This window comes from Lutra lutra, chromosome 5 (assembly GCF_902655055.1).
Source record: "Lutra lutra chromosome 5, mLutLut1.2, whole genome shotgun sequence".
Classification (NCBI taxonomy): domain Eukaryota; kingdom Metazoa; phylum Chordata; class Mammalia; order Carnivora; family Mustelidae; genus Lutra; species Lutra lutra.
Genome location: NC_062282.1, coordinates 28,442,720 through 28,460,129, shown reverse-complemented (window position 1 = coordinate 28,460,129; position 17,410 = coordinate 28,442,720). Strand labels below are relative to the sequence as shown.

Genomic DNA, 17,410 nt, shown 5'->3' with positions numbered 1-17,410 from the left:
CATTTATTTTTCTCATGACCTCCTTATTGGTCATGAGAAAATATTATTTTAACTCTTAATGCTACTTTATTAATTTATTTTTAATTAACTCATATAATTTTAAGGATTTTGAGTTTTCCTTTTGTTATTTTATTCTTACTTTTTGCTCTCTTAATGTTTTAGAGTTGGGATTACCACCACTCCAACTCCCTACTTCTTCTTTTTTATGTTTTTTAAAGATTTTTTTTTTTTTGACAGAGATAGAGATGGGGAGAGAGGGAACACAAGTCGGGGTGGGCAGGGGAGTGGGAGAGGGAGAAGCAAGCTTCCCGCTGAGCAGGGAGTCCAATACGGGGCTCAATCCCAGGATTCTGGGATCATGACCCTAGCCAAAGGCAAATCCTTAATGACTGAGCCACCCAGGCACCCCCCCCCCACCCATTTCTTAAAGATATTTTTCTATCTGTTCATAGTTTCTCTGGGTTTGGGATCTTGCCCTTCTCCTGTCCTCACCCACTGGGTCTATAAAAGCAATTATTTACAAATGTTTGTATTGGATGGAACTGTTTGATTGAAAATATAATTATTTTCTTACTCTGGTGGGAATTTGATGTAAAACTACTGACAAGTCTTTTACCTCATAAAGTTATAATCACATATGACTGAACATTTACTATTTCTCAGTTTACTTACCTATAAAAGAAGACTCACAACCCCTTCCACTTTCATTTACATGACACACACACATGCACATACACATACAAAAGTGCTTGGGACCTTTCATAAAAATGGTAGAGATTCATGATTCCTTGCTGAAAACTCTTGAGCCAAAAGTTTTTCAGAATTCAAAATTTATATACTCTCTATATTCCCTAATATCCCCAGCAGAATCTTTTGGAAGTAGTTCATAATAAAACACAGTATACCTCAGCAGCAAAGTGAGTAAATAGTCACTATAATTTGGATAATAGTGCATATTAATCATCTTAAGTTAGAAAAGTTTTCATTTTGGAGTTTTTTTGCATTTTGGATTTGCAGATTCAGGTTTTTACTAGTGGTATTCAACTTAAAATCATAAAGTTTTATGCCCAAACTAATTATAGTACAACACAATGGTCTGCCTTACCTAAGTTGGGTTTCCAAAATTTCTCTATTATCTAGTTGGACCAATGGGACTCGAGTAAATCTTTTAATGTCGTCGATTGGGATTTTGCCTTCCATTCCCCTGTAATAATCTTGAAGGAGTCTTTTTGTATCTTGGAAACGGTTCAGTTCTGCCTTTAATAGCAAATATGAATGTTAGTAACCAAGAAGGAACAAGCTGACCTTTACATATTTCCTATATAAATTCTGTAAGCACTATATTAAATATTTCAGTTGAAATGAATTTTCCAGAAATTATTAATCCGTGCAGAATGAGGTCCTTTGTTGTTCCATGTAGTGGGCCTTCAACTATTTGAACAATGCTGGAGGATTATAACAGAAGTCACCACATGCGGTTGTTGTGAAGGTTTAATATAGCCTATGTGAAAGTCCTTTGAGCAGTGTCTGGCATATATGGAGGAAGGAGTAAGGAATTAGCAAAGAGCAGCTCTTATTTGCTGTCCCGTCCTTTCTCTTCTTTCCTCCTCATTGATTTTAGATGTGGATTCACTTCCAGGACAAGAACCTTCCATCTAGGTGTTGCTGAGATGTGAGAGTTCTACTATTCCCCAAAGAGGCATGTACTGCTTGGACTAATAAGGAATGATTCACAAAAATTCTCTTTCACAAAAATTTCCTTCCCTTTGCCTTTACTACTGGATTTCAGTTATTCCCACCAGAAGCTTCTGACACATCTGTCCCAACAGACAATCTCTCCTTGCCCAATCCAGTGCCCTAGAAATGCTACCCAGTGTGGCTTAGTGCTGCTTGGCAGGCTCACTTTAATCCTTTGTACAACCCACACCTGGATCCCAGAGCTGGTAGTCAGTGAGGTTGCTCCTGGGTCTCAGCTTTCTGATGACCTTTCTGGCCTCCTGTGGTCCAACCTGCCCCTATACCATGGGCTAGTCCCTCTGAAAGTTGAAAGTATCAGCATTAATTGTCATTGGCTGAGCAAGCCTTTATTGAACACCAACTGTGTGCTAGCTCAGATTGTCAGCTAAACATCCCGCTCTCCTGAAGTATCTCCTCATGTAAGTCAATTGGTTGAAGATGAAAAATATACCCTCTTCCATTCTCCACCCTCACTGCTATGCTCTTCGGAAAAAATACTCACGTAACACAGCTTGACTAACACAAGCTTACTATTCCCCTCAGCTTGGCTAAACTTTGGATAGTCTTCTTCCTAACTCTGGGGTCCTGACTGCCCTTTTCTAATTTACTTTAGAAAATTTGTCATTATAAATCCTGGCTCTGTCCATTTAGATGTAAATCTAAATTTTTTTTTCCTAAATTTTTTTTTTATGAGAAAGAGAGCATGGTTGGGGAGGGCAGAAGGACAGGGAGAAGCAAACTCCCCCTAAGCAGGGAGCCCAGCAACAGGGGGCTTGATCCCAGGATCCCAGGATCATCAGGCGCCCCTGAGATGTAAATATTTTTAAATGCTTCTTGCCAGTTTTAGAACTCAAAACCGTCTTTCCTAAGTATCTGGGCACCATCCTTTTGAAAAGTAAGCATCATCACCTATCTGCCAGTTCCTCTGGAAGGGGAGGTGCCTAACTTGCTCCTTGAGAGTACCTTGCTCTCAGTGGTAAAACTAGGTGAAGACAGAGAATTTCTTTTTTTTTTTTTCCTTCAGGCAAAGCCAATCAACAAGCACAGATGGCTTCTGATGCTCACTACACCCCGGCTGTCAAACTCTAGTTCTTTTTCCTGGCAATGCTGGGTAGCCAGACCTGGTCTGTGCTTTCTTTGCTACTGTTGACAATAGTCTTGACTATTATTATCTGTTGGCTAATAAGTCTTATCTCACCAACTGTAATTTTTATTTAATAGGCTACAAATATAAGTTAATGAGATTGTTCTGGTGAATGTTTTTTTATTTTTTTTATTTTTTTTCAATCCTGACATAAACTTTTTTTCTGGAATCAAATGCCTGCTGATGTTAATCTATCCCATGCTTTGTGGCAGAGCTGCTTTCCTGAGCTTCTGCTGGCCACTTTGGGTGTCCACTGTGAGAGGCTGACAGAGTAACAACCAGTATAGACAGCATCTCTCCTGCCCCTCCATAGTTCTAAGACACCTGGACACAAAGCTGGTTGGTGGTTGCTTGGGATGCTGCCAGTTTTGTTGTTGTTGTTGTTGTTTGGTTGGTTGTTTTTTTTTTTTTTTTTGCTTTTTTAAAAGTAGCATGCCCAGCTTCATGGGGCTTGAATTCACAATCCAGAAATCAAGATCTGAGCTGAGGTCAAGAGAAGGACGTTTAACCGACTGAGCCACCCAGGCACCCGGATGCTCCCAGTTCTAGTGCTTGTTTGGCCCCGGGCCAAAATGATTTATTTCAGCTAACTTCCTCAGCATATTGGAGCTCAGGCCAGGCAGAGTGCTGTGAGTCAAAGGAGCCTGAAGGGGCCCCTCACTCTCCCAAAGGAGTTGTAAAGGGAGGGACAGGACGTTGCTATGGAGGCAAGAGTCTGGGCTGTTGATGGGCTGCTCTTACCTGCATTAGTGAGAAGAAATGGTTCATCTTTATTATGATGGAGTCCTGCAACCAGCTCTCGTTAATGATATCCTGACGCTCCTGCTCGGCCTCTTCCTTCCGGGCATCACAGATGTCCCACAGGCGGTCTCGTAAATCCTGAGCAGAAAGAAACCTCACTGTTATGCTTTACATCATGGCTCAAATTGTCGCAGTGTAATAAAACTAGAATACTTTACCTGTCTTAAAAATGTCTCCAAAGAAAATTAGACTTAATGCACTCATGCATTTTATTCCTTCATTCAACAAATATTTATTTTGCTTCCACTCTATGCCAGGCCTTACTTTATTAGACCAGCTCACCATATCATATGCTCATGTCCAGCACAAGTCCACTGCAGCTCACTTTATTTATGGATGGCTATGTTTTATGTAGCAGTCTAATCCCTTCTCAGAAAATTTGTTTAGTTGAAAAAGTCCTGGGGCTTCTGGGTGGTTGAGTCATTTAAACATTGGACTTGATTTCAGCTCAGGTCATGATCTCAGAGTCATGAGATCAAACCCCTCAACAGGCTCTGGCTGCTTAAGATTCTCTCTCTCTCTCTGCCCCTCCCCCCTGCTCGCTCTCTTTCTCTCCCTCTCCCTCCCCCATGTACTCACACTCTCTTTCTCTCTCTCAAAATAAATACATAAATAAAAAAGTCCTTTTAGGGAATTTTTTGGGAAATGGTGTAGTGTTGGTGAAGAAATATGCAGCTGTATTTAATCCAAGGGTATAAGTTTGTTCAATAAACATGAATGGAACATCTCATTCACCAAGAAATACTGTCTGAGCTTGATAGGATTGTCCAAATATTAGGTTTGTACCAAAGAGCCAGCAGTAGGAAGAATCTTTAAAGATCCCAGGTCTGCCACATGTATAACAAAACTGACAATAGCTACCATGAACTGAGGTCTTTCTACATGCATCAGTGTGTCAGAACATAAGTCATTGTCCTTATGTCAACTCATTTAATGCCTGGCAACAACCTGAGGCACTATATTATAATGTTCATTTCGCAGAAGAGTCACAGAGAGGTTGTCTTCCTAAAAGCACACAACGTGTAGGTGGTGGATCCAGGATATGAGCCTGTGCTCTTGAGTAATCTACACCATTATTTCAGGTCTCAGTCTCTTTATAACTTACCTTTTAGATATGCTATATGGAATAAATTAGCTTATGTATATAAAGCACTCAGCATACTAATTAGCATACAATAATTCCTTGGTTAATAAAAACTACTATAATCTTATAAGGATATCATATTATCCATGCAATAAAGCATCTGTTTAATAAAATATCCCATTAATGAAATATATACAGTCATTCAAAATGTGACAGTTTCCACAATAATAAAGTATTGAACATTATTATGCGTTGGGCATTGTGCTAAGTGCTTTACATGGATTACCTTGCTGATTGCTACAATAACCAGGAAGTACGTTCTGGTGAGAAAACTGATGCCCAGACAGGTTAAGCCACTTGGCTATGGTTTCCATGTGGTGGAGCCAGGCATCTGAATGCAAGCAGTTTCATTCCAGTGCCCACAGTGGGTTTTAGTTCTGTGATATTGTATTAATAGAACTCTTGGCATTTTGATTTGTTACCTTCAGGGAACTGCACATAAAATGAAAATATCACAGCCATTCTTATAGCCCTATGCTAAGTATCAGCACAAAACACCATTATTTTAGAGCTGATCTTGTTATCTCCATGGTGTTTCCACAAATGCTCTGGCAGACTTTCAATGCATATTGGCTTGTGCTTACCAAGAGTCTGTACATCTTTGAGAGCTAAAAGAGTTTTCTTTTTGTTCCTGCCTCACTGTGAGGCCTTGGCAAGTATTAACATTTCTGTGGTTCAGATTTCCGATGGCAGAGTGGGGATAGTGCAATAGCAGAACCTCTACATTCACTTCTCAGAATTGGAATGAAATAAGCCAAGAACAAAGACATTGACCAAGCATACCGAGGGTCTGGGCTTACCCAGAGGCATAGCTGGTTTTCACATTTCATTTGGCAAGAATTAGGGAATTATTGTGTATTCCTGAATAATCAGAGTGGGTTGTATTAAAGAAAAACTCATGGCTATTAATTGTGAAGGTTGTGCAGACAAAAATCATGGAAAATGAACACTTCTAAAAAGTTTTAAAGGTTTTCTGTTGGGTCAAAAGCCAAAGTTCAATTTATGTGGTGCTTACTAAAGTCTCACATAAAACAAAATGACACAAAAAGGTCAAAGTCAAAACTTATTCAAGACAAATACAAATAAGAAATAAGGCAAGTACACAGTATTGATATTAGATACAGTAGAATTCAATACAAAAGAAGTACTTTGGTGCAAAGATGGTTATTTTATACTGTAAAGAGTACAGGAGGCCATGAAGAGGTAGCGTGTCATGTTTCTTCACATGCCAAATAATGCTGCATCAGAGAAACAGTTTAACGAACTCTTCAGGGCATGGGCTGGGGACCCTGGCAGTGTGGGGTCAGATCCCAGCTCTGACACTTATTTCACCATATCTTGTCATCCATAAAATGGGAATATGACTAGTTTCCATCTCAGAGGGTTGTCCTGAGGATGCAAGAAAACAGTGCCAGCTGTTCCTCCTCTACCAAGTTCAGGTTAGCTATTAGTGTTGCTACATTAAAATCTGTAAAGAAGTCTATAAAGCAAGGCAAATGGATAGAAATGTAAACATCATAGGGATTTTTAACTTACTTCCATAGTTTTTGCAAGATTATGTAGATATAAAAATATACCCAAAGGGTAATTTTTTTCAATCAGAATTACTCATGACATTTTAAAAAATGAAAGTGATATGTGGGGCCCACCCTAAACCTAAATTTGGACATAGGGCCTGAAGGAAAGGCAGGTTTACTTTTTAAAACTTCTTAAGTTTCTCTATAATATACTTCTGCGGAGAATCCACTGCTAAAAAGCATTCTAATGACATTAACAAGGTTGATTTGGCCAAAACTTATTGAACTTTCTACATAGAGATTATATGCTATTTTCTAGCATCCATGGAATATAAACAAAATATTTTCATGTTTCAGGCAACTTAAAAATTTAGATAAATTTAAAATATTATTAAAATCACTAAATTAAATTAAAATAAAACCTCTAACTAATTCTCAGACCACAATGCAACAGAATTAGAAGCAAGGGACAAAGTTTTAAGCAATAACAACATTTGTCACTTGGAAATGAAACAAAACATTTAAAAAATAATTATGTGGCCAGTGAGAATATCAATAAAGCAATTAGACACTATTTGGTAGTTAATTATAATTTATAATATATATATTTATATAATTTATAGTTATAACAATTATTATTGTAACTATAAAGTCAAAAACTATGGGATCTATCCGAATCTCTAAAGTTTTTTTTTCTTTCCTTGACTATTCTTATTAGAAGCTTCTCTACTTTATTGTTTGAATTGATATTTTTAAAAGTTTAATTTTTTTAATTTCTTAATTGAAATCAGGCTTCCTGGACATCAGAAGTCCTCTTCTAAGACATCAGCATAATAGATTCCATTTATGAACTTACGAAAATCTGTCTATTAAGTGCTAGGCATGGTGCCTGCTGGAGATACAAAGATGTATTTCTCATCTATTCAATGTACCTTCCCTCAAAGGATCTATTCAATATTGGCTGCCCTTTAGGTTTTCCATGAAGTTCCCTCATTCCTCTTCTCCCTGACATCATCCATCCTTATGACCGCACTCAAGGCATGCGCTTAATGCCAGGCATAGAGGTAGTTACAATGCCGAACAAAGGGGTTAGGAAGCTACAAAACAGATGCCAAGAATGCTTTTGCTTTGCTGGATTTGGGTCCTCTTTCTGGAAGTGTTGTCCACCATGTTTTCATTCTGAACTCAAGTTTAGAAGAGCCATTGCTCTTGAAAGTTGGGAGGTAAGTGTTCAAACCATTTCCCTCCTCACCCCCACACTTCACAGAAAAAGAAGGGAATGAGTTAGGTTCTGCAGTACAATATTCACGTATGTGAAGATCCTGGTGCAGCAGGTCGCAGGTTTCCTTACATTTACTCTCTGGTGTAGTTCAGACTTTGTTTCCTCATCATCCCACAGGTCATCAGGGAGAGCGTTGAAATCAGTCTGCCATTGAGATACAAAATCTTGTTTGTGATCTGGACGCCGTAGAAAATGCTGGAAATTTGTTCTGTAAGACAGTAAGAGAATGAGATGGAGCTCACATGACATGCCTGTAGACTACAAAATTCTGATTTTACTTACCTAATTTCATATATTTCTGACAATATTTCATATAAGTAACATTTTATAAGTATTTCATATAAGTAACTTTACTTACCTAATTTCATATAAGTAAGAAATCACAGAATGCTGTTCTTCTCTCAGATGCCTGAGTACCGTTTTGATGGAGTTTATATAGGAATTTTCTATTAGTTCCCAGTAAGGTGCTAAAAAGGAAGGTATTTCCTGTTAAATGGTAAAGCATAAAATTAATCATTTCAAAGTGACAATTCTTCCAACGAACTGAGTCGAAAGAGCAATACAGAACAAGATAAGCAATATCAAGCAACAAGCAATAAAGCAAGAAAAACAAGATGCAGATGCAACTTCTAAAGCATTCTCTGTGAAACTTCTTGCCCCTCCTTCTCATTCCTCCCCTTGCTAATTTCTATTCCAAATACTTCTTCCTGTCTCAGTTCAGATAAATTTCTTCCAGAAATTCTTCCCTGATCCAAAACGTCTTGAAGGTCATCCTCTGACATTCCAGAGTTCTATCTCAACCCCTGTACTTTCTCCTATTATAGCAGGGATGACATTAATGGCAACTGCTTGTTCATTTGTCCACATTTGCCCCTAGAATATCAGTCTTATAAGACAATGAGAGAGGTGCCTGGATGGCTCAGTGGGTTAAAGCCTCTGCCTTTGGCTCAGGTCATGATCTCAGGGTCCTGGGATCCAGCCCTGTGTCAGGCTCTCTGCTCAGCAGGGAGCCTGCTTCCCTTCCTCTCTCTCTGCCTGCCTCTCTGCCCACTTGTGATCTCTGTCAAATGAATAAATAAAATCTTAAAAAAAAAACAAAAACAATGAGAACAATGGTTGTTTTAGTCACCACTCTACCATTTTTCCTATAATCACCACAGTGTCTGGGACATAATGGGTGCTCAAGAAATATTTATTGAATGAATAAATAGATGTCATATTTTGCCTAGGTTGGAAAACTGCCTATCATGGGCAATGTCTAGGGTTCATGTCAGGGTGGTAATGAGTCATTTCTTTGAATTTGCCCAAGTGGTTTTATCTTTGCTGTGTGTACCATGAAAATTGGAAAGTCTGTGTTACCTTTGGTGATACAAATAAATAACCAAAACTAAGAAATAATCAAAATGAAATAAAATTGAAGATACATGTTATATTCAATATAAATTCTCTGTACTAAATATTCCCTTATTGGCTATGCATTTATTTACTCGGGGAATTATACATGGGGATCTGAGAGATTATTTGGTTAATCTCCTTTCAAATTGAGAAATGCCGAATAGTGGAGATAAATGATCCCTCCATGGATCTCACTGATACATTTCAGGGTAGGCCCTCCAGTGTCACATAACTATGTTACTAGAAAAGTCTCCCTTATGTTGAGCAGCACTTTGCCTTTCTATATGTCCCACTCCCCAGCCCTAGTTGTGCCCTTTGGAGAAGGGCAGACTACATTCATACAGTATTCCCTATGATAGCCTCTCAGATATTTGAAGACAGTGGGGAGATGTAGGCTGGGATTCAGGATGAAACTTGCTTGTTTTGTTAGTCTCAGCATCTAGTACAGCATTTGCATGTAACAGGCCCTCAAGTTTTACTACGTAGACTCACCTGAATCCAATTTTATCATCAGTTAAATTTTTAGGAGACTTCCTGGCTCCATCTAGTTCTAAAAGTTTATGATTTAATGCCCAGACACATTTGAAGAATGCATTTATCTAACTTAAACATCTATGGTTCCTTTAATGCTCCTCTGACATTAACACCTTTTTTATCCCCCTTGCTCATGCCTCTGGTTTCTACTTTTTCATCATACCCTGGATGGTGTTAAAGATCATTTTAAATAAGCCCCACTACAACATCTCCCTCCTAGTTGACTTGAATCCATTAATTCACACTCTGTGCATGGAGAGTTACCAATTAGCAATTGACCTAAGTGAAGTAACACCCGGCTCACAGATCTCATTTGTTTAAGAACTTCATGAGAAATTGTCAAATACTATTTTGAACTCAAGATATAAAAAGTTTATGGTACTTTCCTGATCCATCTATTCAATTTTTCTGTCAAGGAAAAGGAATGGGCCAGTTCAGCAGGACTTAGTGAACCTGTATGGACTCTGGGTGGTCATTTTTGTAGTTTATACATGCTCAGAAGTCAGACTTTCAATATTTTCTCTCAAATTTTGTGAGGGCTTAATTTCTGGAGTATTTGTATGATACTAAATCCCATCAGCTTTTTATTAAACATTTAGGCATTTACCTATACCTGGTCTTTTGGAATCTCCCATATCCTCCGTGATTTCTATGAGTTATTGATAATTTCATATGTATAGGTTCTTTCAGTCTCTATGACGTAATTTTTTCTGGGCCTGGGCATCTGAACTTTTGTGATGTGACTAGATGTTCAGATCTATACTTTCCAATTAAGTGGGCTTCTTTTCACTGGCTAAGACTGAGTATAATAGGAAATCAGTAGCCAAAGTAAATATGCTTCAAAACTCCAGAAGCTGAAAAGCAAAGACTTCTCACTCTGACTGCCTTCTCCGTTCTCTTTGCACCCCTCCTATGGCTGACAAAGGGGGTAGGGCCCAGGCTCTCCTGGAACCTGGCTGCTGCCTCCACCTAGGAGAGCCAGATCTGAAAGCAATCTCTCTCAATCTCTCAACCTCTCTCTCTCTCTCTCAATCTACCTTTTCCCCTCTTCCCTTCTTCTCCTCCCACCCTTCCTCTCTCTCCATCCACATCCGTACTGAGGGAGATAGACATGAGGGTCCTTGGAAGGCCTGGAACTAGGGTTACCAGATAAAGTATAGGAGGCCCACTTAAATTCATTGATAATCTGAAATTCAAATTTAACTGGGCATCTGTCTTTTTTCTTCTTCTTTGACAAGTAAGCTCTGTAGCTTACCTGCCAAAGTGTGAGAAGCTAAGGTTGGAAAAATGACTAGAGTGGATTGTGTGGCTGCCTTGTTTCAATGCTCTAGACTACTTCTAGTTGTAGCAAAATACATTCTCCACATGGTTTCACTTAGGTTATTAGAAGTAGAAGTCTGTGCGGCATATCTTCCCATTGTCCCTTCAGAACGAGTTCCTGTTCTTCATTCTTTGGGCTGCTCAGTGCCCTGGATGGCTAACTTGTATGATCTTATACTTCCAGAAACAACCTTGCCCTCCATCTTCTAGGCAAGGGATGGGAAAGCAGGAAGAACAAGAGGTCTGGTTCTCTCTTTCCCACTGTCTTCTGCTGCATCACTGTGTGTGGCTACATCCTTCTGCTGAAGGCCTCAGCTCCTGCCAGATGGCCTTCTCCACACAGAGGTCCCCCAAGCATCTGCTCCCTTTCCCCATCTTCTCAGGCCTACAAGCCATATGGCTCCCAGCCATCCCTTGTTTGGGGTAATAATCGAATCCTTATATGTTCCTTATTTTTGATACTTTATTCAACTCTCCTTAAATTATCATCTGTTTTTTGCCAGAATTATGACTGCTAGAAGATCTGCCAAATCTCAATGTTAATGTTTATTTTTTCACTCTGTCCTCTATTTCCTTCTTGTCCTGTATGAATTTATTTCTCTCATGAGCTTCAAGGTTTGAAGTGAAGGATTAGATTTCAATGTTTTTGTCTCTCACTCCCCAACCCTGCCAAATATTATAATTTTAATTTTATCTCCTTCCCAACAACCATTTGTATCCTGATTCTATGACAAGTTTTTTAATGTTTTTATTTCAATAAGTAGCTTCTGTTTGGCTGAGTGGTATTATACACATCTACAATTATATCAGTTAATGTTCTCATTTTCAAATATTTTCTGTTCTAACTTCCTTATCAATGTAAATTAATGAAATCATTAGAGCTCCATCAAGAATCTATGTTGTGCTTGATTCTGTATTGAATATAATCAATTATCCCACATGTTCCTTCCCTCTCTCAAAGAGTTTATAATCTAATTGGGGAGATAAGACATTTCCCTAGGAAAGATCAATAATAATAGCAACAGCACAACCACTGAAATTCATGATTGGGTCTCAAATGCCTGGCCCAGGCAGTCAGTGCTCAGAGTTCATGAGAGTAGGAATTCACTGAGGATTGCAGCGAAGAAAAAAGGGGCTGCATTTTTATAGAGCAATTTGTCTTTGAAAAAAGTGGGAAAGGAAAGACCATTCTTGGTGATTTTTTTTAAAAGACAATTTTTCTATTGAAACAACCAACTTTGCCTGTGTGGAGACTGGGCTTTGTGGTTGTCAGAGAACAAAGAACTGAAGGGATTTTCCAGGCTCACCTGGGGCATCTCTTTGCCTTATTCTGGCGTATCTATTTAAAGTTCTCAGGCCAGACAGTGACTTGTTCTTTTATTAGTTTAGTTAGCTTCAAAAAGTTTCTTCTATTTGTGAAAAGTCAGAGGTTAAACTTCATTTGAAAGCATTATAATGTGGGCATGAGAACATGGATGGAGGGCTATAATTTGCTGGATATGTGTTCTGAGGAAGTCATTCTTCCAGGAAACTGCATCTCTGCTTGTCCTTGGGGAGAAAATTGGTCCTTACAGAACCCATTTGTTCTCCTGCTTTCAGCACTTAATAGCTGTTCAAAGCATGACTCAGAAACTCGAAGGAGTAGGGAGAAGATACAATGGGATTCAATGAGTAGTCTCAAAAATTCACCTCAGCTTTTATTATTATTATTATTATTATGTTCAGTTAGCCAGCATATAGTCCATCACCAAGTTTTGATGTAGTGTTCAACAATTCATTAGTTGTATATAACACCCAATGCTCATCACCACACGTGCCCTCACCTCGGCTTTTTGATGAGTATACATATCACCAGCTATAAAAGGCCTTCTGGATGGTTCAAATAATGGTGTGAATGTTACTACAAACAAGAGAAAGGCTAGCTTCTACAAGCTTCAATCTAAACTGCCATACCTCAGGAATCGGTTCATCCACGTAGACCCATTCTTCGGATCCTGGCTTAGGTGTTGGTGGCACTACGGGAACAGGTGACACGTCTGTAGAATCAGCAGGTGATTTCTTTACTGATCCTTTCCCTCCTGGTGATTTTCCTTTAGGAGAACCTTAAATATGCATATTAGATCATTCCATTACAAGTAGATGAATGGAACCAGATTCTGGTAGATGAATAAATCTAGGATTAGTGTGGACTTCAGGAAATTCATTAAGCAATTTTGGAGAGCCTTACCAAATCAAAAACCCCATTCTCTAAAGTCTCCAAATTAACCAACAATATCAGGAACAGGTTGTTTGTTTGTTTTGTAAGCCACTCAGGTCCTTTGTCCAGTTGGCTATGAAGAGCAACTTGGTATTTTATTTTTTCTCTGTCCTTGCTTCCATAATGAACAAAGTTTACACTGTAAAGTGCATTTCATTTACTGCTGCAAATACTAGTAAATTAAATTCTCCATCACGAGTGAGAAAGAGAGTAAGTATTCTATGAGTGGTGCTCTTGGTGTTTTTCGTTTGTTTGTTGTTTTTGTGTTGAAGCTCAGGGGAGGAGCAGGGAGGAAGGAGGTTATGGTAAGTCAGCCAGAGTCAGTGAAGGATGTGGGGAAGGAGACAGAGTACTGTAGCTCCTGAATATTCCAACATTCCTGAATGAGATACAGGGTTTCTGAGTGGGAAACTATATTTCTTGCTACACTCAGGGAGTATAGATGAAGGTACCTGCTGTGCCGTAAGCCTGGCTGAATTAAGGCACAAGAGAGAGAGAAGGGGAGGGAAGAGGAAGAGAGAGGAGGGAGGAAGAGGAGGTAGAGGAGGAGAAAGAGGAGGAAAAGAAATAATGCTAATTAATGTTCAATTCAAAATCCAGAAAGGGCATACGCTTCACTTCCCCTGAGAGCGTCAAGAAGGGAGTCTAGATCAGTTGGGTGGCGTGGCACTCTTAGGGTCTGACAGATTCTGTGATTGAGCAAAGCAGCTGAACTCAGAAAGCCTAATATTTCCTTAAATGATCAAGGTTATTATGGTTTAGAAATTCATTCTGTTTAAGTTACACTTATCTTCAGTATAATTATAGTTATATTTACTTAATGAGTATTATTAAATGATAGCGCTATTTAGAAAAGTAAATGTACCTTACATTTTTATGTTAGTTAAAAATGTATAGATTATAAGTAGAGGAGAAATTGTCAATTATGTCTTATGGAGCGTTTAGGTGACTTCTACTTATACATTTAAATAGTATCCATTATCTGCAGGTCTGAAGTTGTTCCCAATCTTTTTAAATTTAAAAAATTTTAAGAAAATCTTTGTTCAGGCAATAACCAACAATGTTCATTATTTGATATATATTTCAATAGGATGATTTTCCATTATTTGACCTGAATCTGGTGAAATAAAAGTGATAACACTGTGTCTGCTTTAAGATGAAATTCTCTAAGAAGAATTCCTAAGAGGAAGAACTTTGCAATTGTAAATATGAGACTGGAATGAGTTTCTTCTTTCTTCTTTTCTTAAATATCATGATCATTCAGTGAAAACTGAGTGAGCCAAGTAGTCTTTTTTGGACCATTGTGCTTTGATTCCATTTTTAATCTATTTTTTAATAATGAAAATGCTAAGGGGAAAAACAAAATTTGAATGAATAAAAATGTATCTATGCCATAGGGATTTGAGCATAATCTGCCAGCATCTGAAATGTAACAGGGGGTGTTTCCTTCTCAGTACCACTCACCTGACCACATGGAAGCTTCAGTTTCTAAGGAGAGACTAGCTTTCACTTGAAAGCTAGACTGTTTAGTTCTCAGTGTAGCCATTCAATGTTGAGATAGAAATAGTTCGTATATGTGTTTTTTTCTAAATTGGAATCCAACTTAAACATTTTTGGGGGGAGGGGACATATAAATAATACGTTCTAAATAATGGAATGTTTCTGATATTCCAATGGCTACAGTAGAGGATTAATCCTTGGGCTCCAGTTTAATAGTTCTCCAATTTTAGCCATCATCAGACTTCCCTAGAGGGCTTATTAAAACACAAATTGCTGGGCCCTACAGGAGTATTAGATTCAGTGGGTCTGGGGCGGGGCCAAGCATTTGTGTTTTTAGTTGAGTCCCCCGGTGATGAGATGTTTCAGGGGCCACACTTAAAGAGCCACTGCTCTGGTGGATGCAGTCAGGTATTTCAATTTCATTGGCCTTTTATGTTTTTCCATGCCCTTTCAGTTAAATACTACTGGTGTTTATAACACTGACATTTTTTTATTGCTAGGTGGTCTTGTAGCCTCTATTACTATAAGTTAAGTCAGAAGGCAAGCCCTGGAACGATGCCAATGCCAACACATGGGCAGGCCAGTGGAACTAAAGACAACGTTTTCCCTCAGTGTTTTGTCCATAAAATTCTAGCCCCAGGGGATACTCTCCTAAGAGAGAATTCTATAATGTAATATTGTATCTCCCACTTCCTTAGAGATGCAAATTGATATATTTTTTTAATCCTGCATTAAAAACTTTTTAGCTTGGCATAATTCAGTATTTTCTGCAATTAGTTGATTATGGAAAACTTGCTTCATTCAGTCCCTAATTAATAACTGGTAGGTAAGGTCTTGGGGTTGATAAGTTGTGTTTTATGAAGCAGTAACCTGGGACAATGGCAAATGGGTTGGAGAGTAAGACAGGCTTTAAGAACACAAGAATACACTTGGCAAATGGCATTTCAGTGTCAAGATTTTGGGAGAAGAAGGGTAGAGAATGATGCAGAGAAGAATAGGACTGAGTTAAAGATGTCAACAACAGGAAATAAAGATAAGTTTGAAGAAAAGAAAGGAGACAGCTCCTTAAACCAGAAGAGATGATTTCAATATAATGGTATCAAATGACCTGTGAGATAAACAGATAAATCAGTCAGTAGTGTTCACCTCCAATGATGTTAGTTTCAAATACTAAGAATTAACATTGTAACTTCCTTTTAAAGAGGAAACGTGTGACAGATCCTGGAAACCAGCATTTCTATGTAATAGAAAGACTTCTAAATTATGAATGCAAATTCACTTATTCAAATATTATTAAACACAATAGAAATTCAGTAAAATAAAAGCAAAAAATGTTGGAAAATTCTTAGTTACTTAAATTGAGCTAACTGCGTGGCTCCAGTATATAAATTTTACTGGTTGAACTTGTACTTGCTTACGGTTTGTTTGGAATGTGTATTCTTTTAACTAAGGATGTTCTTAAAGCATGTGCATTATTATGTTTAACTTGATTTGATAACTAATGTGCACAGTATATTTAATTTGTTTTTTTAATTTGTATTTTTGAAGATTCTATGATGATCCTTCATTTGCTTTTGTTGACCACAATGAAAAAGCAAGGAATAAATAATGTAAATATGAAAATTATTCTCCTAATTGTAAATGGGTAGAGCTGAGCATAAATTATAGCCCTTAACATTGTAGTTAAAATTTATAGCTCAGTGTTAACTCATCAGGTGGCTCTAATTATATATCATGTTATAGAATCAGAGAAGGATGAGATTCTCTTTTGGAATCATGGCTATTTTTTTTTTAACTGGCAAAATAAAGATCCTTATCAGCCCATCATTTTGTGAAACTGCACACTCTTGGGTTGCAACTACATTTGGCAATTTGCAATTAAAAGATAAACAAAGGTACACACTCATGACAACCCCATTTGAATGTACCCTGAGAAAGCCAACTGTATACATTTATAATTGCATTTCAATTTTAACTGGTTGTTATAGCAGCTTCAACATAAATCTAACTAATCTGCATTTAAGAACCTAGGATTTTCTTCTGCCAACTCTCAATTACTTAAAAATTATATCCCCTTTATTTCACAAAAACACTTAAAATAAAATACAGAAAAATTAAATGAAATTAGGGCGAGGACAAGTACAACTCAAAGTAGAAGGTCAAAACCGGGAGAGGTATTAGAAAGCAGATATTGAGATCGAGGTACCCTTGCACAGATACGGGCACTAGGTGGTTCTGAACTTCCGGACAGCCAAAATAGAAAAGGAAATATTATAATTTAGACATGTTAATTATCTAACCACTCAGAAGAAGAAAAGGTTTCCTGTCCCTTGATTCTGAATGAAATTTCTCACCTAGGATTTCACATAGAGGCCATTAAATGATATAGTGGGCATACTATACCCTCAGAAAATGATATATGAGCTTATTATTGGTATAATGAAAGTTTCACCTCCACTGGTATGTTACACTGTGAAGGGAGTTGAGGACCTTATACCAAAGGGCATATCAGTGAAGGCAATTTGATGAGAGCTTGAGAAAATATGGGTCAGTATATAGTTTTCTGATGCCATAGCTTAGCCCAAGAATAACACCTATAATCTCTATGATGAGTGGATATTCTATATACTAGATATCTCTAAATTATTCCCCACAAGCATCATTTTTTTTGGCAGGACCTTTGCTAAAATCCAGGCTACAGAATGACAGAGGTTATATTCTTTGGCAAGGGCTTATGGTTTACAAATGCCTAAGAGAAGTATTCAGCGGATACAACTAA

At 37.9% G+C, this 17,410-nt stretch overlaps 1 protein-coding gene across 1 annotated transcript in view; it reads right to left on the bottom strand.

Moving 5' to 3' along the window:
* Window positions 1-17,410, bottom strand: part of SPEF2 (sperm flagellar 2) — a 172,170-nt gene that overhangs the window by 55,804 nt on the left and 98,956 nt on the right. The window contains 5 exon segments of the mRNA XM_047731556.1: window positions 1,106-1,257; window positions 3,623-3,760; window positions 7,695-7,833; window positions 7,984-8,111; window positions 12,828-12,976. Of these exon segments, the coding sequence (XP_047587512.1) occupies window positions 1,106-1,257; window positions 3,623-3,760; window positions 7,695-7,833; window positions 7,984-8,111; window positions 12,828-12,976 (706 nt within the window).